We start from the raw sequence: 22,774 nt of genomic DNA on the forward strand, positions 1-22,774 counted from the left end.
GCGCTGCTTCCATGGAAAGCTGTGTGTGAGGGACAATCTGAAGTGTAGGAGCTCTGAGGAAAGGGGTTGTCCCCGGGAGGAGTGCGGTGGTCTGCTGGAGAGCATGGACCACTTCCTGCTTCAGTGCCCCTTTAACACAGAGGTGTACAACCGGGTGGGCGCTTCCATCCATTGGCCCGGGTTGGCCGGTCTCTCCTATGCGGAGTGGGCCTATGGAGCATTCAGAGGCCTGGGTGGCCGGGACCGCTGCACGTTATTTCTAGTTAGCCTAGTGGTCAGGTACCACACGTGGAACGCACGGTGCTTAGTTTCGACGCAGCGTAAAATCCTCCCGGTGGATGAGGTGGTTAGGAACATTCTGGGTGACCTGGTGAAGGTGCGCTCTCTGGAGTATGAGAGGCTGGGCACGGGGAGGGCCTCTCTCCTTTGGAGGGGGTTCTCCTTTAGTGTCCCTTAGTCTGTCGTCTCCTCTCCTGGTGTTGGGCTGATGCTGCACTGTAGATTTTTGTTTTGTGTTCTGGGCATGTAGTGATGTAGGGGCTTGCAGGCGCCGAACCTGGGCTTTATGTGGTTTTGATTGATGTTGTTTAGACTTTATTTGTATTCTGTTTTCTTTATGTTGTGTTGTAATTACTGTATATATATTGTATATATTGTATATAGTGGGGTTTGGGACATAGTGTTAGGTTGGGAGGGGGGTGATAGTGGTGGACTTATGAACTGACCCTGGGCACTGGTCTGGACTACTTAACGCAAACTTTGGACGTTAGACCAGTGTCTGGGGGGAAGGGGAGGGTGCGGGCGAGGGATTTAGATTAGTGTAGTGTTATGTGTATTCTGTGTTTGTTATTATATATATTTAAAAAAAAAAAAAAAAAAAATGGGTGTGGGGTGGTTTGTTATTAGAGGGTGTGGGGTGGGTTTATGTATATTTATGTATATTTATGGTCATTTATGTTTATTTGTGGGTGTGGCTTGTGTTTGTTATTGGTTTGGTTTAGGATGTAATAATCGGTTGGGTGGGGGTTGTGGTATTTGGTGTTTATTCATTTTGGTGTATTGTAAGTTATTATTTTTGCTAGGTATGAATGGGGCTGGACCAGCAGGTAAGATATTGTATATATTGTATATTATGTTTTGTTTGTATTGTTATGTTTTTTTTACTTTTATATAAAATAAAAGATCTACAGGATGTAACTCAGGATCAGTACAGGATAAGTAATGTCATGTATGTACACAGTGACTGCACCAGCAGCAGAATAGTGAGTGCAGCTCTGGGGTATAATACAGGATGTAACTCAGGATCAGTACAGGATAAGTAATGCCATGTATGTACACAGTGACTGCAGCAGCAGAATAGTGAGTGCAGCTCTAGGGTATAATACAGGATGTAACTCAGGATCAGTACAGGATAAGTAATGTCATGTATGTACACAGTGACTGCACCAGCAGCAGAATAGTGAGTGCAGCTCTGGAGTATAATACAGGATGTAACTCAGGATCAGTACAGGATAAGTAATGTCATGTATGTACACAGTGACTGCGCCAGCAGCAGAATAGTGAGTGCAGCTCTGGGGTATAATACAGGATGTAACTCAGGATCAGTACAGGATAAGTAATGTCATGTATGTACACAGTGACTGCACCAGCAGCAGAATAGTGAGTGCAGCTCTGGAGTATAATACAGGATGTAACTCAGGATCAGTACAGGATAAGTAATGTCATGTATGTACACAGTGACTGCACCAGCAGCAGAATAGTGAGTGCAGCTCTGGGGTATAATACAGGATGTAACTCAGGATCAGTACAGGATAAGTAATGTCATGTATGTACACAGTGACTGCACCAGCAGCAGAATAGTGAGTGCAGCTCTGGAGTATAATACAGGATGTAACTCAGGATCAGTACAGGATAAGTAATGTCATGTATGTACACAGTGACTGCACCAGCAGCAGAATAGTGAGTGCAGCTCTGGGGTATAATACAGGATGTAACTCAGGATCAGTACAGGATAAGTAATGCCATGTATGTACACAGTGACTGCAGCAGCAGAATAGTGAGTGCAGCTCTAGGGTATAATACAGGATGTAACTCAGGATCAGTACAGGATAAGTAATGTCATGTATGTACACAGTGACTGCAGCAGCATCAGAATAGTGAGTGCAGCTCTAGGGTATGAGTCTTTGTTTGGCAAACAGTTAACAGGTGGGACATTTATATTTTAGGAAATGACATATCAATTATTACTAATTAACACTTTGTCTTCCTCGTGTCTCGGTGATTATGCTGCTCTCAATCATCGGGACTATTTTGATGCTATAATTATAACCTGTCTCTATATTTTTTTATTTAAGTTATTATTTTTTCTTTCCTGTATTTGTTGTATCTTCTCGTCTCGGTGGATTCTCCAGATGGCGTTTTCACTTTTAAATAAACAAGAACCTATTCAATTAAGTGATTTCCCAGAGTGCAGCATTGATATTCATCCTCGGCCTCCAGTAATTATCGCCACTAATCAGCCGCCTGATTGCATGTCATTTCTTACTTAGCGGCTGCTGGATATTTACCACTTTCTCACTTTTTTTAGACTTTTTGTTATATCTTTTGTTCCTATTTTTGTTTGTTGTGATGATTTTGATCAGAATTTAAATCTTTGAATTAGAACCTAAAAACTTTTTAGAAGTAAATTCAGGACATAAGTTGTGCAGTGACTCCTCCAGTGATAACTACATCAAACTCCACCCCTTTAGGGTATTGGATTCCCCAGCAGCACAGGAGCACCCTTCACCCGGGTGCCATCTCTTTGTGATGCCCATTCTTCTTTTGGGTTCCCAGTCTTAGATCTGATTCCCTCTGTCAGTGTCATCTTTTTAGTGCTCGGTGCCATGACTGGTTGCCCTTTTCCCGGTGCCCATGGCCACGACTGGTTGCCCTTTTCCCGGTGCCCATGGCCACGACTGGTTGCCCTTTTCCCGGTGCCCATGGCCACGACTGGTTGCCCTTTTCCCGGTGCCCATGGCCACGACTGGTTGCCCTTTTCCTGGTGCCCGTGGCCATGACTGGTTCCAGTTTCCTGGTGCTCGGTGCCATGACTCTGGTTCCCCTTTTCTTGGTGCCCCAGTACCATGACTAGTTCCCCTATTCCTGGAACCAGGTGCCATGATTGCTTCCCTTATTCCTGGTGCCCGGTGCCATGACTGGTTCCCTTATTCCCGGTGCCATGACTGGTTCCCTTATTCCTGGTGCTCGGTTCCATGACTGGCTCCCCTATACCTGGTGCCATGACTGGCTCCCCTATGCCTGGTGCCATGACTGGCTCCCCTATGCCTGGTGCCATGACTGGCTCCCCTATGCCTGGTGCCATGACTGGCTCCCCTATGCCTGGTGCCATGACTGGCTCCCCTATGCCTGGTGCCATGACTGGCTCCCCTATGCCTGGTGCCATGACTGGCTCCCCTATGCCTGGTGCCATGACTGGCTCCCCTATGCCTGGTGCCATGACTGGCTCCCCTATGCCTGGTGCCATGACTGGCTCCCCTATGCCTGGTGCCATGACTGGCTCCCCTATGCCTGGTGCCATGACTGGCTCCCCTATGCCTGGTGCCATGACTGGTTGCCCTTTTCCTGGTGCCCAGCACCATGACTGGTTCTTGGTGCCTCTTGCTGTTACTGGTTTTGATTTTCCTTGTGTTTTGACCATTTTTGCTCCCATTCCTTTTGCACCCGTGTTCTCCTCCTGTGCAGTTTCTGTCCTCGCTGGCTTTTTGTTACAGCGTCTTCTCTCTCCATAAGTGCACTTTGCTATTAGCAGAGAGATCTATTGCATAATTAAATAAAACCTGTTATCTGATCCAAATATAACCCCGAGAGGTAATAGTCGCCCTATGATACACAAGACGCGGGCAGCGGGTGCTCACAGCACTGGCACCATGTTCACTCAGGGCGACTCTCCGCGGTTCTACTGCGCCCGCTGCCTGCGGCTCTGCCAGGTAACCACAGCAATTATTTTCAGATTTATTTTCTATTTACTTCATTATTTTTTAATTATTTTGTGCTCGTCCTTTACAAATTTACAATATTTCATGGAAATGTAGAATTGCTGTTGTTGTGGTGATTCGGGGGTTGTGATCGAATTGCTGCTCCAACTTTGATTTTGATTATTTTTTTAATTTTTTTTTTTAATTATATAAAAATTTTTTAAACCTTTCATAAATTAATGAAACTTTTCTTATTTATCACCATCCAGTAAATTAATGAAATTATTATTTTGTTTCCATATTGTAGATGTGTGGCTGCTTCTTTACTCCTTAAAGTATAAGATGTTATCATGATTTATTATCCATCGCTATGTTTCTGTGTAATATTTGTTACCCCCGGCTGTAGAAAACACTGATTTTCATGGTAAAGTCAAATATTCTCTCTGTTATGAATTTGACTTTTGGCAGCGGTAAAAAATATCTGTTTTTCTTAAATGTTAGAAAGTTTGTAATGTTTTACATATTATCGGATATGAATAAGATTTTAACACCTATGCGTCTTCTCCAGAGCATCTCCCCTGTACTCGCCGGTCCTCCTCCGCCGATGAAGCTTCCTCCTCCGTATAGAGAGTCCTCCAGCCCCGACTCATCCAGATTTGAGTCTGATGTGGAAACCGATGGTAAGAGAAGAGTTTGCTGTATTTTTCTTGTAATCAAATTAGTATTTTCTTAATATTTGGGTGAACAAAGAAAAATTATAACATCTTTAGCTACATTGTATCTATCTGTCTGTCTATCTATCTATCTATCTATCTATCTCTGTAACTCATCCGTCTGTCTCTGTCGAATATCTATTTCATATCTACTATATAAAGCTGAGCATGTATGTCCGCCGAAAGAGACTGTCAGAGAGAGATACATATAAAATAATATGTTAACCCATTCTATTTAGCAGTTATTTCCTATCCCGGGCAGCTCGTCTATCTAATATCAATTTATTGCATTTCACAAAAGTCAGTCCACCCCTCAGATATCTGGATATATTTTTATTTCATTTTTTCCACGGGACATCACTGTAGATATGACACTTTGATACAAAGTGTAGAAGTCAGTGTTTGGCTTGTAATAGTGTAAATGTGCGGTTCCTTTAAAATAACACAATACAATAAAACACAACACACAGAAAACATAAGTTACTACACCCAAAATTGTACCCAATTATCGCTTCCTGGTGTCACATGACCCAATAGCTTTACAGTCTCAGGTGTCACTGGGGGGGGGGGCAGGTGAGTTACATCAGGTCTTGTCTTATGACCCCCTGCTCTGCCACAGCTTCCACCACACCAAGAAGCCTCATCTACAGGAGTAATTCACCCAATGTACATCAGCTGAAATGTCTGCTGTTCTCCCCATGGATCGCTGCTTCTTTTTGAGTCTACATTTGGTCACATGTTGTACTCGTTTTGGCCAGTAGGTGGCACAGTTGATCAGTTCTCTTCATGGAGCAGGGATCCTGTACATGGCAGACATGGGGGCGACATGAAGTCCCAGTCCTTCTGTGGAGCCAGAGGTTCTGTGTGGCCCCTGTATGGCATCATATGGCCCCAGTATTTTACACTTGCTGCAGAGCTTCTAGAACAGGGGGGTCAAATTCCATTTCATTGGGGGCCACCTCAGCCTCGTGGTTGTCCTAAAAGGGATTAATTTAATATTATTACTGTAAAAATGTATCTACCTGATCTGCTAAGTAGTTACATTTATACAGTATTATCATTACAATCAGCCATTCGAGGGCAACCACAAAACCTGAAGATACAGTGGGGACCGATACAGACCCCTTAAAATTTTTCACTCTGTTTCATTGCAGTGAGTTGGTGAGATCAAAAAAGTTCCTTTTCGTGTTCATTAATGCACACACTTCAAATGTTCCAATCTTGACTGAAAAAACAAAACAAAAAAATTGAGATATTTTGCTAATTTATTAAACAAGAAATACTGAAATATCACATGGTTATAAGTATTCAGCCCCTTTTCTGACACTCATGTATAACTCACATGCTGTCCATTTAATTCTTATCCTCCATGGTTCTACTCCTTCATTGGAGTCCAGCTGTGTTTAATTAGACTGATTGGTCTTGATTAGAAGAGGCTCACAGCTCACAGTGCATGTCAGAGCACATGAGAATCATGAGGTCTAAGGAACTGCCCAAGGAGCTCAGAGACAGAATTGTGCCAAGGATCAGATCTGGCCAAGGCTACAGAAGAATTTCTGCAGCACTAAAGGTTCCTAAGAGCACAGTGGCCTCCATATTCCTAAAGGGAACCTACCACCACAAATCTACCTATAAAGGTAGATAGGGTGGTAGGGGGATCAATAGGAAGTGAGGATAGCCCTTTTCAGGGCTAATCCTCACGTCCCCGCACTTTTTTGATAAGTTTTATTATCCCTATATGTAAAATTTCTTACGCGGCTACTGGGGCGTGGAGTAGCCACAGCTGAGGTTACATGGCACGGCTACTCCACGCCCCAGTAGCCTCTTTTCTCCTCCCAAAAATCTTCGGCTTGCAGCTCCTCGTAGCTACGCGCCCTCATCCAACGAATCTGCGCATGCGCAGAACAGCAGGCCCGCGCCTGTGCAGCTCCAGCTTCGGAGCAGTGACCGGGCAGGCAGGAGCAGAGTGCTCATTACTGGAGGGGGGGGGGGTGATCACTGGGAGGGGCAGAGTGCTCATTACTGAAGGGGGGGGGGGAGTGGCCATCACTGGGAGGGGCAGAGTGGCCAAAAATGGACAAAAAAATAACTTTTTTGCTCTTACCAATTGCAGTGAAATGGAGTGAAAAATTTAAAGTGGTCTGAATACTTTCCATACCCCCTGTATTGTTAAATAACCTAAGAGTGGCATAACCACTGTGCCCCCACACCAGCCAAAGTGTCCCCACATTTACTCACCTTTCCTCGCTCCCCTGCAGCAGCATTAGGGTGAAGACACACATGGCGTTTTTGGGCCGTTTTTGGGCCGTTTTTACTAAGTGCGTTTTCAGATCGTTAAAAACGCATGCGTTAAAAAACGCATCCGTTTTTTAAAAACGCATGCGTTTTTTGAAAAGGCATGCGTTTTTGTCCGTTTTACATTGCGTAATTTCGGAAAAACGGACAAAAACGCATGCATTTTCAAAAAACGGATGCGTTTTTTAACGATCTGAAAACGCACTTAGTAAAAACGGCCCAAAAACGGCCCAAAACGCCATGTGTGTCTTCACCCTTAGGGTGAAGACACACATGGCGTTTTTGGGCCGTTTTTACTAAGTGCGTTTTCAGAACGTTAAAAACGCATGCGTTAAAAAACGCATCCGTTTTTTAAAAACGCATGCGTTTTTGTCCGTTTTCCGAAATTGCGCAATGAAAAACGGACAAAAACGCATGCGTTTTCAAAAAACGCATGCGTTTTTAAAAGACGGATGCGTTTTTTAACGCATGCGTTTTTAACGATCTGAAAAAGCACTTAGTAAAAACGGCCCAGAAACGGCCCAAAAACGCCATGTGTGTCTTCACCCTTAGTCGTCTTTACTCTTATGGGCGCCACCTGTACGTGTCGGCTCTGAAGGCAGCAGACTGGGTGTGATGACATCATAGCGTGTGTCGGTTTCAGAGCCGGAGCATACAGCCAGCGCTCAATAAAGACAAGCGGGTAAAGGTGAGTATCTGAGCACCCTAACACATGCTGCTCTAGGGGGACGAGCCGGATAACACAGGGCCGCAGGCTGGATTTGGCCCGCGGGCCTTGTGTTCTAGCGGACGTGACTGATCCGGTGTATATACATGTCTTTAATACTTGTGATACTAGAGGCGCCATGAGCTGCAGCCTGATGGCTGTTTGCAGTGAGTTTGGAATATCTTTGTTTTGCTGTATATATAATATTCCCATGAATAAATTCTGGATGCATTTCTCAATTCCACCACAAGATGTCACTGCTGTAGCAGGAATGAATGGAGCAGGATCGGCGATGGTTATACAATGTATCTGTACATTGCCCAGAGCTGACAATCAGTTTGTTTACAAGCGTGGGAGGGGGGACAGGAGAACGGGGTGCCGGGGGTAGGGTAGTCTAGTAAGGAGGGTGCAGATCCCGTAGTGTCTGCAGGGATATAATCTCCTCCATCTCCTGCTGATTGCATTGGGGCGTTTTACATATATTTATAGAATCTACAATCTACTTTCACATCGCGATCAGCGGAGAACATCATCCCCTTAATAGTCTGTGCAAGAGACTCTTAAAGGGATCTGTCATCAGCTGTGACCCAACAGATTGCAGCCCGTATTATGTACTGCCCCTGGAGAGATGTGTAGTCAGACCTTTGTGTATATTGTTAGTAGCAGCAGGACTGTGATATATGGATTTGTATTTCAGGATCGTAGATTTTCCAAGTGCACTGGGGGCGTGTCCTCACACTGCTGTGCTTTGTGCTTTTTGTAGCCAGTGTTATGTATTCTCCCTGGAGAGATGTGTAATAGGACCTCGGTGTATATTGTTAGTAGCAGCAGGACTGTGATATATGGATTTATATTCAAGGATTTTAGATTTTCCAAGAGCACTGGGTACATGTCCTCTCACTGTTGTGCTCTGAGCTCTCTGCAGCCGATGTTGGCAATTGTCCCAGGAGACGTGCTCTTATACCTTTTGTGTATGTTTTTAGTAGTAGCAGGACTGTGAAATTTGGATTTACATTCCAGTATTGTACTGGGGGTCTATCCTCTAGCTTTCTGTATACAGCTGCTCCCCTATAAAGCAGTTTCCGACTTCTGGTTAAATATTACAATAGTCCCTTAGAGCAAAAGGAAGCGCGGTGGATTTGCTTAATTCAAAGAGCTAAGAGCACAGCAGTGTGAGGACACACTGATGGTTCCTATTAGTTGACAGCAAGCAGAGATCTCAGTCTCTGTTGCATATATTGTATGTGGTGTTTCTATTGCCTTGTGCTATTGGGGTTCAGGACTCCTCTCTTTGTCCCGGGGTGTTTCTGATACAGTGGAACAGAAGCCCCGCTCTGAAATACCGTATCCGTTGCTGTGATTGTATCGCCTAGATAAGACAACTATCTATCAATTTCTCACAAACATCTGCTCTAGACTGGCGGCTTTTATCTGCGCTGATACATTGTAACAAACTATGAAGAGAGATTTGTGCAGTGGTGGAAGTGGTTGATCAGGACAGTTTTCCATTCATTGACATCCAGCAGAGATTTAGAGGACTGTGAGTATATTGTGAGAAGTTGTGGCATTGTCATTGCTGTGTTGCCCCCCCTTTGCACGGATGCTGAGTGATGTGGTTCCCATGCAGCCGCTGTAGCAGCTGGGCTGTCGTCTCAGTGGGTCAGATGCAGCAGAGCCGCCGCGGCGTACTTTACTAGTTAGAGCCCATCTGCTGGCGGACGAGCCTGGCTGCCTCCGCTCGCGTCTGGCTAATTGATCGCATCTCGTGGTGGAGGGGACACAATTCTAGGCCCAAGGTCATCGGAGGAGATCGAGGGGATTGTAGCCTCCTGCAGAGTGAAGTCCAGCGATGCAGCCGCGCTGAGCCCACCCTGGATCAGCCATGGTGCAGGGGGGCTTCCCAGGTAAGAGCCGCCTCCATCCTACATGCATCCTCTATTGTGCCGGAGGCTGGGGGTCTCGCATGGTGATGTGGTCAATCAATTAGTACAGAAGTAGCAGAGCTAAGAGCGTTGGATGTAGCAGAGCTGAACTTATCACAAAGCTTGTGATCCTTTAAGGATAACTCTGAAATTGTTACAGGTTTAGACCTTGTATCACAGGAATAGCAGAGCTTGGGATGTAGCAGGGGAATGAGGGTCACATAAAGCGCAGCTAGGGGATGTAGCAGAGCCAAAGAGGTTGTATGTAGCAGAGCTGAATTTATCACAGCATGTAAAGTCCTTGAATGACTTCTTATATTACAGATGAAGCAGAACTAAGGGGTAAAATGTAGCAAACCTTTTGGGGCTCATATGTAGCAGAGCTGAATTTATCACTATAACAAGCCTAGTAAACCTTTTTATAATATTGTTCTGTATGTAGAAACTCTCAGATGTAGCAGTGCTGGATGGTGAGGTGTAGTTGTGAGGACTTTAGATGACTGCTCTGGACTTGTTTGTGGTTTGGACATTGTTACATGTACAACGCTCGCTGGTGAAAAGTACAGAGCTGAGTTTGTCACATTGTGTATGTAGGTGGTAGATGCTTAGTGTCACATGTGTAGTCATTGAGTACAGATGTAGCAGAGCTGAGCTTTCCCCCCCATGTCTTGGTGCATTGGGATTGAATACATATGTTAGTCCCGGTCTGCGGTAACATCAGGTGTAGTAGAGAAGAAGTTGTTATTTTGAGGCAGATGTAGTTGTGCTGAGTTTGCTTTGTTGACTCCAGTGAAAGCACAGAAGGAACATCTTATGTCCCCATGAGATCTCCACTACAACAGTATGTGCAGTCCTATGCAAAATCACACATCACACCCTAGGGGGTATGTACTCGCACTGCTGTGCTCTGTGCACTGAGCTGCTCCTCTCCTCTGAATACAAAATGTAGCTGGATTCTGGATGAATGCGTCAGCAGTCACTCAGAGCAAATGAAAGGAGCTGTGGGGCAGCACAATGCAGAGAGCACAGCGGTGTGAGGACACATCCCCACAATACTGTAATATACATCGATATCACAGTCCTGCTGCTACTAACAATATACACAGAGATCTGATTACACATCTCTCCGTGGACAATACGTAACACTGGCTGCAGAGAGCACAGAGCACAGCAGTGTGAGGTCTGATTACACATCTCTCCGTGGACAATACGTAACACTGGCTGCAGAGAGCACAGAGCACAGCAGTGTGAGGTCTGATTACACATCTCTCCAGGGACAATACATAACACTGGCTGCAGAGAGCACAGAGCACAGCAGTGTGAGGTCTGATTACGCATCTCTGCAGGGACAATACATAACACTGGCTGCAGAGAGCACAGAGCACAGCAGTGTGAGGTCTGATTACACATCTCTCCAGGGACAATACATAACACTGGCTGCAGAGAGCACAGAGCACAGCAGTGTGAGGTCTGATTACACATCTCTCCAGGGATAATACATAACACTGGCTGCAGAGAGCACAGAGCACAGCAGTGTGAGGTCTGATTACACATCTCTCCAGGGACAATACCTAACACTGGCTGCAGAGAGAGCACAGCAGTGTGAGGTCTGATTACACATCTCTCCAGGGACAATACATAACACTGGCTGCAGAGAGCACAGAGCACAGCAGTGTGAGGTCTGATTACACATCTCTCCAGGGACAATACATAACACTGGCTGCAGAGAGCACAGAGCACAGCAGTGTGAGGTCTGATTACACATCTCTCCAGGGACAATACATAACACTGGCTGCAGAGAGCACAGAGCACAGCAGTGTGAGGTCTGATTACACATCTCTCCAGGGACAATACATAACACTGGCTGCAGAGAGCACAGAGCACAGCAGTGTGAGGTCTGATTACACATCTCTCCAGGGACAATACATAACACTGGCTGCAGAGAGCACAGAGCACAGCAGTGTGAGGACACATAACCAGTGCACTTGGAGAAGCTATAATCCTGGAATATAGATCCATATATCACAGTCCTGCTACTACTAACAATATACACAGGTATTGTCCATGTAGAAATCTGTAAACAGACCGCTATCACTGGCTGCAGAGAGGCACAGAGCACAGCAGTGTGAGGACCTGTCCCCAGTGCACTTGGAGAAGCTACAATCCTGGAATAACAGATCCCTTTTCATATTTGCTATGTTTTTGCTGTAAACATAAAACCAAAAAAACAAGAAAGCTGAAACATACTAGCAAAATGTTAACAAACCGTAATGACCCTCTCAGCTCTGCTACATGTGTGTATATGTGTCCTGTGATGACCTGTACAGAATATAAACTATCCTGCCCACATAGCACATGGAGGGGGCAGAGACTGAATGTACGCAGAAGAGTTTCTAACTAATCAGGATTTTAATTTGGAGATGCCTTAGAGGGCAGGAGCATCGGTGCCGGGGCAGGGAGGGGGCTGCGGGAAGTTAATTACAATTTGTTTCCGCTTGAAATCCAGAAAGTCTCACCTGCCGTCAGACTCCTCTACATTGTCACTGCATTGGAATGCAGTGTACTGTTCTCTGTTATCAGCCACTATATCCTAATGGGACTAGGTATGAACACATAGGGGCAGATTTACTTACCCGGTCCATTCGCGATCCAGCAGTGCGTTCTGTGTGGAGGATTCGGGTCTTCCGGCGATTCACTAAAGCAGTTCCTCCGACGTCCACCAGGTGTCGCTGCTGCGGTGAAGTTCATCAGAGTACACTGAAGTTCACTGTCCTCCGCTGGGTGCAGGTAAGCGTTTGTCCAGCGAACTTTTATTTAAATGCGGCGGTTTTATCAAATCCGTCGCCTTTTCGTACGGCCACGCCCCCCCCCTCATTTCCGTCGCGTGCATGCTGGCGCCTTTGCGCACAATCCAATCGCTTGCGCCAAAAACCCGGGGCAATTCATGGAAAATCTGTGCAAAACAGAAAAATTCGGGTAATTCGACATAAAAACGCGGTTCGGGCCCTTAATAAATGACCCCCATAGTGCAGCAGTCTGCCATCTGTAAGTCTGTCTATGGTGGGACTACAGATCCCAGCTTGTCCTGTAACAGGGTGATTTTGTTCCAATGTATTAGTTTTATGTAACGCAGCTATAAAATTGAAGAACTACATTACTTTATGCCCCCGCTATGGGCAGAGGGACTCGGGAGACTCCTGTCTAATGCATTATCATTGAACTCCATAACCTAGTCTTCAGAAGGTGTTTTAGCTCCTCCTAGTGGCGGCTGATGGCAGTCAGATTCAATGTTGGCGCATGATTTGGAGCTTTGTTTCAGGAATGCAGATCTTTAACCCCTATATAAGTGTCTCTATGTGCAATGACACAACCTTATGATGTTCCCCACAAATAACTATTCTGTGCAATGACATTCCTCATCTTTGAAATATATGTATCCTATCCTGCCCTGTCCAGCATTAATGCTCATTATATTTGATATTCCTCGTCACTACTGATAATTTAAAGGGGTGTTCCACAATAGAAACGATCTAGGTATAAGTTCTAGAACTCTTCATTATACAATGATATAACTTTTATTTACAAATATCTAGTGAATCCCTTTAAATCCCCTCCCCCGGCCGTCTGACTGCGCACTGATTAAGTCCTCACAGCGAGGGGCAGCGGACGCGGCGCAGGAGCCATTTATATTACAGGTAGAGGAGGCAGGAGATTTGTCACCCTGCGCTCCGCTCCCGGGAAATCAATAGGACTCCGCTTTGTGCTGAAATTAACTGCAGGAAGGAACACATCATCCGCTCCGCGGCAGAGGGGGTCATCTACAGCTCCGGATAATCATCTGCTGGGGTTTGGGATGCAACACTCCAGCCCAGGTGTTGGGGGAGTCACATCGCTCTGACAGAGGGGTACAACTCCGCCGCTCTATATGAAGTCTCTAACCTCACTGAACTAATATCTGGTGCTGTCTCTGTGGCGGTTCCTGCAGTTATTCTCACAGTCATCAATAATACAGCAAAACATCCTGCGCGAGGACATAAATCACACTGCCAGACCAGGAACACAAAGTTATTATAGTGTATTCCCACCTCAAAACTGCAGGGCAGGGAGTGCAGCTCTGGGGTATAATACAGGATGTAACTCGGGATCAGTACAGGATAAGTAATGTCATGTATGTACACAGTGACTGCACCAGCAGCAGAATAGTGAGTGCAGCTCTGGGGTATAATACAGGATGTAACTCGGGATCAGTACAGGATAAGTAATGTCATGTATGTACACAGTGACTGCACCAGCAGCAGAATAGTGAGTGCAGCTCTGGGGTATAATACAGGATGTAACTCAGGATCAGTACAGGATAAGTAATGTCATGTATGTACACAGTGACTGCACCAGCAGCAGAATAGTGAGTGCAGCTCTGGGGTATAATACAGGATGTAACTCAGGATCAGTACAGGATAAGTAATGTCATGTATGTACACAGTGACTGCACCAGCAGCAGAATAGTGAGTACAGCTCTGGAGTATAATACAGGATGTAACTCAGGATCAGTACAGGATAAGTAATGTCATGTATGTACACAGTGACTGCACCAGCAGCAGAATAGTGAGTGCAGGTCTGGAGTATAATACAGGATGTAACTCAGGATCAGTACAGGATAAGTAATGTCATGTATGTACACAGTGACTGCACCAGCAGCAGAATAGTGAGTGCAGCTCAGGAGTATAATACAGGATGTAACTCAGGATCAGTACAGGATAAGTAATGTCATGTATGTACACAGTGACTGCACCAGCAGCAGAATAGTGAGTGCAGCTCAGGAGTATAATACAGGATGTAACTCAGGATCAGTACAGGATAAGTAATGTCATGTATGTACACAGTGACTGCACCAGCAGCAGAATAGTGAGTGCAGCTCTGGGGTATAATACAGGATGTAACTCGGGATCAGTACAGGATAAGTAATGTCATGTATGTACACAGTGACTGCACCAGCAGCAGAATAGTTCGTGCTGACTCATTCTGCTGTGAGCTGTTGGAGGGTGTGGTTGTGTGCTGCTGAGCTCCTGCACCACCTGGAGCAATCTCCATCCACCCAGGCCTGCTCTCTCCTCCCCAGGGAGGGAGTGGGTTACTGGGATGAGTGAGCCAGGAAAATCCCAGGCTTCTGCCTCCCGGACCAGGCCGGCGGGGGGCAGGAGAAACAAGTTACCGGCCAAAGCAGAATGGGTGAGAAGATCTGCCCGGAGCCAAGGACGCAGCGATGTGACCTCGGCTGCCACCCCCAAGACCCAGGGAAGCCGCAAGGTCTCCGGTTCACAGAAGATCAAGGCAAGTAACATCAGCCTGAGTGCTCCTCCTGGAAAGCTGAGTGACTGTGCAGGAAAGCTGGGTGGTTCAGCTGAAAAGCTGGGTGCTCACGGAGGTGTGCAAAAAGCATGTGGTGAACTTAAGGCCCGGGAGTCTGCTTCCATCTATGGCTCCCGGATTGCTGAGCACCTCCGTGAGTACGAGGAAGCTGGAAAAGCGCTGAGGAGGCTCCAGGAGGAGATAAGGGAGACCTTGGCCCTAGCGGGGGTGGCCACTAAGAAGAAGAAGCCTGATCTTCTTACCACCATCAACAGGCTTAAAGCCGAGGTCACCGCTCTGGAGGAGAAGCGTCGGCTTATCCGTGAAAACAGCGGTCCGTTCCGGGAAAAGCTTGAGAATGACACCAGATTTGAAAAAATGCAACAAGAGCAGCTGAGAAAGCTGAAGGGGCTTGAGATCCAGGCGGATGATGGCGATGATGAGGAGGATGAGGAAGACCTGCCGTGTCCGTCTGGTGGCCTGCACCAACACCAGCAGGCCTCGCACGACAGGCTGCCTGCGGAGCAAGCGCCATTACCATCAGGCTGCGGCTCTGCCAACCTGGAGGAGGAAAGTGATGACAGCGGCCAGGGGGGGGCGCTAATGGCTCAGATCCGTCAGCTCGAGTCCCCAGTTCACCTCCAGAACTTCTCCTTCGGCGATGATTTGCCAGATGACGACCTAAAGAGAAAGAAGAGAGCCAGGAAGACCAAGGCGTCTCAGGAGGTGAATCTGGTGTTTCGTCCCCTCCCTGTTCCCTCCGGGCGGGCAGCAGTGCCAGCCTGTCGTGTAGGCCCCGTTACCCAGCCCAGCACGAATCCTGCAGTGGACTCGGTGCCAGGGTGCGGGGAGAGTGCAAAGCCACGTTCCATCATGGCGCAGAGCACCATCCTTGTTTGCAGTAGCAAGGATGGTGCAGGGAAGGCATCGGCCGAAAGGCCGGACAGTGAGGGCGATCCAGCAGGTCCTGGTACTGTGCGCTGCCCCCCAGTGGGAGGGGGGGGTGGCCCGGTGCCAGGGGCAGTGGTGGTGGCTCCTGTGGCCCCTGGCGCTGTGGCTGCCTCTAGCTCCGGTGAGCAGCGGCAGTGTGATGGGGCTGCTGGGACTTGTGGTGCGGCGCCTCCCAAGCGTCTTGTGCAGCCTGTGGGAAAGGGCACAGGAAAAGTGTTATTTTGTATTGGTGCATCTGACCCTGGAGATGACCATAAGAGACTGTCCGGAGTAAATAAAGACAGGAGGCCTCTTGCATCTAGTGAGCAGCAATGCTCAAACCTTAGAAAAACTGCTGGACAACAAGGGGTTAATGCCAATGAGGCAGAGGGCACAAGTAAGATCGGGGTTGGAGCTGCCTCTTCTCAGGCTGTATCAGCTATGGAGGTAGCTCTACCCCCAGTGCCCAGTGACGCCGAGGCAACCCCAGGTCCTCCTGGCCCAGCTGGTGTGAGTGATGCAAGGAAGCGAGGCAGTGATGCAAGGAAGCGAGGCAGTAATGTATATAGTGTGGTGAATGTGGGGGTGGTGAATGGCGCTGAGGGGGATCCTGGTGTGAGTGCTGGTCCATCTGCACCCCCAGTGGTGGCCGCTCCCATAAGGAGCTATGCGAGTGTCACCGCTGGGGCAAGTGGGGTTAACTCCTTGTCTCCTGGCTCTGGGAACAGCGTTTTGCAAAGGCGTCTTCTGGAGGCTCTCAGGAGAGGGGAAAGGTCAATCACTGTAGAGGGGAGAGATGTTGATCTGTCCTTCTGGACAGACAGGCATGGCCTGGCAGCCTTCCAAGAGAAAAGGGGGGGAGAGACTGTATGGTCTTTACCCACAACCGGGCCCGGAGCTGCCCGTAGGAATGTGGTTCGTCTTCGCTGGAGGGGCAGTGACGCATGCCCACCCAGGTCAAGGGTGGTGGAGCTCCTCCTGAAGATGAACTTCAGGGCTAGTGACATCTTTGCCCTGATACATCCTTATGGTACTCCGGAGTTCGATGTCAGCTTTGTTCGGCCGGAGGGCTTAGAGCTCTTCTGGTCGAATTATGAGCTGGCAAAGAACGAGCCCGCATGGCGAGACTTTGCTGTGCAAGCAGTGTCTCGCCAAAACACAGTCAAGAAAGTGACCGTTTTGACCCGTAACGAGTCACTTTCTTGCATGGACATCATGACTTGGCTCAGTCGTTATGGTGAGGTTGTACAGGTACCTCAGAAAAACCGCGATGAATTTGGCATTTGGTCTGGGGCCTGGACCTTCATGATGAAGTTGAAGTGTTCAGGCGGCACAGTCGCCCACATTCCCTCTTCAGCCTTTCTTGGGCGGGACAGAATCCTGATTTTCTACCAGGGGCAGCCGAAGGTCTGTCACAGGTGCGGTGACCCCACACACTTTAGCGCCAGCTGCCAAGTGCAGAAGTGCGCTTTGTGTGGTGGGCTAGGTCATCTCGCTGCATCCTGTAAGGACATTAGGTGTAACCTGTGTGGTGAGCTCGGTCACCCTTTCAGCCGTTGTCCTCGCTCCTTTGCCAATGCGGGTGTGACCCCAGTGGAGGAGAGCCATGAGGTTGCTTCTGCTGGGGAAGGTACCAGCAGAGGTGGAGGAGCTGAGGGGCCTGTGAAGAAAAGTAAGAATAAGTCACCTTCTCAGTTAAGGCGGCTTGAAGCCAGACAAAAAGGGAGAGAACTGGGGAAGCCTCAGGTTGCTGGGGTGACCCTTGGTCCTTCCTCAGAGGCTGGTCATGCTACTGAGGCCCTGAGGGATGATGAGTTGGATGAGGAGGTCAGGAGGATGGAGCGCGAGAAAGGTGCCATGTCCTCCACGTCCTCCCATTATGAGAGTATGGATGAGGATAACAGGATTTGGCTAGAAAATAAGCGCAAGCAGAAAAAGAAAAAACGCGGCCTATCTAAGGTACCTAAGGAAGGGAAAACTTCCTCCCCTCTGGTTGAGCTTTCCAACCAGTTCCTCACCCTCGATGAGATCGCCTCCTCGGAAGGAGAGGCTGAGGGTGGGGTTCTGGAGGTGGCGGCGGAGCAGCCTGCAGGGGGCGCCGAGTCTCTATCCTCTGGGGATGCTGGGTCCTCAGAGTGGGAGACTGACTCAGAGCCAGGAGACAAGGACGAAGGAGAGGGTGGTCCGGGTGGGTCCTTGGGGGCCAGTAATAACATGGACACCTCAATTTCGTTAAAAAGAAGTTGCCCCAATTCTGAAGGGAAAAGGGATCATCCTCAGAGGAGAGTCGGGGGAAGGGAAATAGTAAGAAAAAAGCTGTCTAACTCAATCACTCATGATGGCGGCACCCACTCCGTTGACGCTGGCGTCCATTAATGTCGCCAGCATTAAGTCTGATGCGGCTAGATTTGCGGCCTTTGATTTTCTCGGCCGTGTTGAAGCCGACATTTTATTTTTGCAGGAGACCAGGCTGCCAGATTTGGCGGCCGTGTTTAAAGCTAAGAGGGAATGGAGACACGGGCCTTCCTATTGGTCTCTTGCGGCCGAGCCGTATAGCGGAGTGGCGGTCCTTTTTACCGCACCGGTAGAATGCCGACGAGTTATTGAGTTAGAAATGGGGAGGTGCCTGATCATGGATGTCCTCATGAAGGGACAAGAACTTCGCCTAATTAACATCTATGGTCCCCAGTCCAAGTGGGACAGGAAGTGTCTCTTTATGAGGATCAAGCCCTACCTTTTTACAAGTCGGCAGGTGGTCTTTGGAGGGGACTTCAATGCTGTCACGAGGTCCCAGGATAGGGGAGGTTCCAGAGACAAGCTGACTTATGATAGCGTCGCTCTTAATAGCATAGCTAGTGAGGCTCGCCTGGTGGATGTCCACATCCGGCACACCCCAGGCCACGCGGGGTTCACATATTATAGGGGTAGCTGTAGGTCTAGAATAGACAGGTTTTATTTAAAGGAGGAAGCCATTTCTTCAGCAGTGTCCGTTGTTGAGGTGGAGTTCTCCGACCACTGTCTAATTTTGTTTTCTCTGAATGTTACAGAGACCCCCCGGATGGGAAGAGGCTACTGGAAGCTCAATTCGTCTCTCCTGGAAGAAGCAGAGATAAGACAATCCTTTGAGGACTTTCTTCAGAGCCAGGTACCATTGCTGGGCCTTTGTAGCAGTAAGTCAGAGTGGTGGGAGATGCTCAAGAAAAGGGTGGCGAGATTCTTCCGCCAGCTCTCGAGCCTCAGGAGCCTGGACAGGTACCGCCTGTATCAGGGCCTGAGGAGGAAACTCGAGCATCTCGTCTCGACTGGAGGTAGTCGTGAGGACATCTCCAGAGTGAAATCCTTGCTGAAGAGGTGTCAGTACGATAGACACGCATCTTTGGTTTTTGAGAGGGATTACGGGAAATACCGCTCGCCCGACCCTTACAGAAACTGCAAGATGTCAGTGAATGGTAAAGTTGTCACAGGACTGGTTGACAGTACGGGATCCCTGAAAAGGTCCAGATCAGGGATTCTGGAGGTCGTCAGATCCTTCTACTCGCACCTCTTGGGCAGGAAGGATCTAGATCGGGATGTGATGTCGGCTTTCCTGGCTGAAACTGTCCCTGAGCCAGGAGTAGACCCTTCTCTTGATGTTTTGACAGAGATGATCAGGGAAGAGGAAGTCAGCCGGGCGATTGAAGGGCTCGCCCTCAAGAAATCGCCGGGTCCGGATGGCTTAACATCTGAGTTTTATAAGACCTTTAAGGACGCCTTGGTTCCCCTCTTGACTGAGGTATTCAAAGAGTGTCTTTCCTCGGGCGCTCTGCCGAAGTCAATGAGGAGGTCTGCCCTGATCATCCTGTCAAAGGGTAAGGACCGATCTCGTATTGAGAACTGGCGTCCCATAGCGCTTCTCAATACGGACAGAAAGGTTTTGGCAAAGGTGCTGTTTAATCGGCTGGTGCAGTTTGCACCCCGGCTCCTTTCGGGGACCCAGCACTGCTCTGTTCCAGGCCGCAGTACATTTAGTGCTGTGCTTTGTGTCCGGGAGGCAGTGGAACAGGGCAGGGCTGGTAACTGGAAGGGGTACTTGCTGTCCTTGGATCAGGCAAAAGCGTTTGATCGGGTTAACCACGAGTACCTCTGGTCTGTCCTTCTGAGGTATGGCCTGCCGGGGGAGTTTGTCAATTGGCTAAAGGTTTTGTACGCAGGGGCAGAGAGTTTCCCGCTTGTGAACGGTTGGATTGGCCGCTCTTTTGAGGTTGGGTCTGGTGTTCGCCAGGGTTGTCCTCTGAGCCCACTACTGTACGTGTTCGCGATTGACCCATTCCTTAGGAGGGTTGATCGTGGGCCGTTGGTGGGAGTCGGGATGGACCGGGCAGCACCGGAAGCCACTCTAAGGGTGGTAGCGTATGCTGATGACGTCACTGTTTTTGTGTCCTCGAGAGGGGAGGCGCAATGGGTGATGTCAGAGGTTGACCGCTACTCAGAGGCTTCTGGGTCCAAGATCAACCGGGATAAGTGTGAGAGTCTCTGGCTGGGAGAGGGAGGTCCAGGCTTTGATCTCCCGGACACTCTTCCAGGGCCCCAAGACTCTGCCAAAGTTCTCGGCATCGAATTTGGCCAGGGGGATTACCCCATGCAAAACTGGGACGGCAGGCTTAAGATCGCCGCTCAGAGGGTGGACCAGTGGAAGGGTTGGTCTTTGACCCTCAGAGAAAGGGTTAATCTGATCAAAACTTACCTGCTCCCATTGCTGATTTACCTGGGCAGTGTGTGCATGTTGCCAGAACCCCTCTGGACTCTGGGTCTACAGTCTGTTCTTCCAGCTGTTATGGGGGAATAGGCTGAACCTAATCAAGAGGGAGGTTACTTACCGCACGAGGAGACAAGGAGGGTTGTGTATGGTCAACCCTGTGGTGTTCCTAGTGAATACCTTTCTTAAAATCAATGTAGCAAACCTCTGGAAAGAGAGGGCTCCTCCGTGGGTATACTCCTGCAGGGGATGGTTTCGGCCTTTCTTCCAGGAATGGGAGACAGGAGGGCAAGTGAAGGATCTTCGCACACCGCATGGGCATCTTCCGGCTTACGCTACCCCGGTTCTGAAGGTGATTCGCCGGTGGGGTCTGGGAATGTGGGAGATCAGGACCATGTCGAGGAAAATCCTTGACCAAAGGGTTCTGTTGACCCATTTCCAGAAGCCTCTGGCCCTCAGGGATTGCCCAAGTCGGGATCTGGGGGTGGGTTTGAGTTTATTGAATTCCATCAGGATCCCCTTGAAGTTTTGGGACTTGACTTGGCGCTGCTTCCATGGAAAGCTGTGTGTGAGGGACAATCTGAAGTGTAGGAGCTCTGAGGAAAGGGGTTGTCCCCGGGAGGAGTGCGGTGGCCTGCTGGAGAGCATGGACCACTTCCTGCTTCAGTGCCCCTTTAACACAGAGGTGTACAACCGGGTGGGCGCTTCCATCCATTGGCCCGGGTTGGCCGGTCTCTCCTATGCGGAGTGGGCCTATGGAGCATTCAGAGGCCTGGGTGGCCGGGACCGCTGCACGTTATTCCTAGTTAGTCTAGTGGTCAGGTACCACACGTGGAACGCACGGTGCTTAGTTTCGACGCAGCGTAAAATCCTCCCGGTGGATGAGGTGGTTAGGAACATTCTGGGTGACCTGGTGAAGGTGCGCTCTCTGGAGTATGAGGGGCTGGGCACGGGGAGGGCCTCTCTCCTTTGGAGGGGGTTCTCCTTTAGTGTCCCTTAGTCTGTCATCTCCGCTCCTGGTGTTGGGCTGAAGCTGACACTGTAGATTTTTGTTTTGTATCTGAGGTTATAGTGATGTAGGGGCTTGCAGGCGCCGAACCTGGGCTTTATGTGGTTTTGATATATGTTGATATGTTTAATGTGTTTGTATCTTATGTACAGTGTGTATAGTTATATGTAGTTATAGTTCTTGTGTATATAGGTTGGTTGGTTTTGGGGTGTTGGTGTTAGGGTGTTAGGTTGGGAGGGGGGTGGACTGGACTTGGACTGTACGATCCTGGGCACTGGTCTGGACTATATAACGCGAACTTTGGACGTTAGACCAGTGTCTGGGGGGGGAGGGTGATGGGCGTGGGATTTAGTTAGTTATATTTTAGGTTATTTTATGTTATTTAATGTTATTAATGTTACTTCCGTTATATTCATTGTTATTTCTGTGTTTATTGTTTATTTATTTATGTGTATTTTGCTGTGTATTTTGATATAAAAAAAAAAAAAAAAAAAAAAATTTAGGTGGTGGGACTGGGTGAAGGTTTTGTTTGTTTTCATGCTGAGTGTGTGGTGTGTGTGTGGCTGGGCCAGGAGGTTTTGTAAGTTTATTTTCGTTTATATTTGTTCTTTTGTATTTCTTTTGCCAGAAGTTATGGCTTTATTTATGTTTATTATTGTTATGTTTTTCACTTTTATATAAAATAAAAGATTTACAGGATGTAACTCAGGATCAGTACAGGATAAGTAATGTCATGTATGTACACAGTGACTGCACCAGCAGCAGAATAGTGAGTGCAGCTCTGGAGTATAATACAGGATGTAACTCAGGATCAGTACAGGATAAGTAATGTCATGTATGTACACAGTGACTGCACCAGCAGCAGAATAGTGAGTGCAGCTCTGGGGTATAATACAGGATGTAACTCAGGATCAGTACAGGATAAGTAATGTCATGTATGTACACAGTGACTGCACCAGCAGCAGAATAGTGAGTACAGCTCTGGGGTATAATACAGGATGTAACTCAGGATCAGTACAGGATAAGTAATGTCATGTATGTACACAGTGACTGCACCAGCAGCAGAATAGTGAGTGCAGCTCCGGGGTATAATACAGGATGTAACTCAGGATCAGTACAGGATAAGTAATGTCATGTATGT

General features: G+C 48.1%; 1 protein-coding gene across 4 annotated transcripts in view; it reads left to right on the top strand.

Moving 5' to 3' along the window:
- The window catches only part of PATJ (PATJ crumbs cell polarity complex component), a 148,483-nt gene that overhangs the window by 73,725 nt on the left and 51,984 nt on the right, over window positions 1–22,774 (top strand). For all 4 annotated transcript variants that reach the window (XM_072126932.1, XM_072126935.1, XM_072126933.1 and 1 more), the window contains one exon: window positions 4,546–4,657. In XM_072126932.1, the coding sequence (XP_071983033.1) occupies window positions 4,546–4,657 (112 nt within the window). The remainder of the gene's footprint in view (window positions 1–4,545; window positions 4,658–22,774) is intronic.

This window comes from Engystomops pustulosus, chromosome 10, assembly GCF_040894005.1.
Source record: "Engystomops pustulosus chromosome 10, aEngPut4.maternal, whole genome shotgun sequence".
Classification (NCBI taxonomy): Eukaryota; Metazoa; Chordata; class Amphibia; order Anura; family Leptodactylidae; genus Engystomops; species Engystomops pustulosus.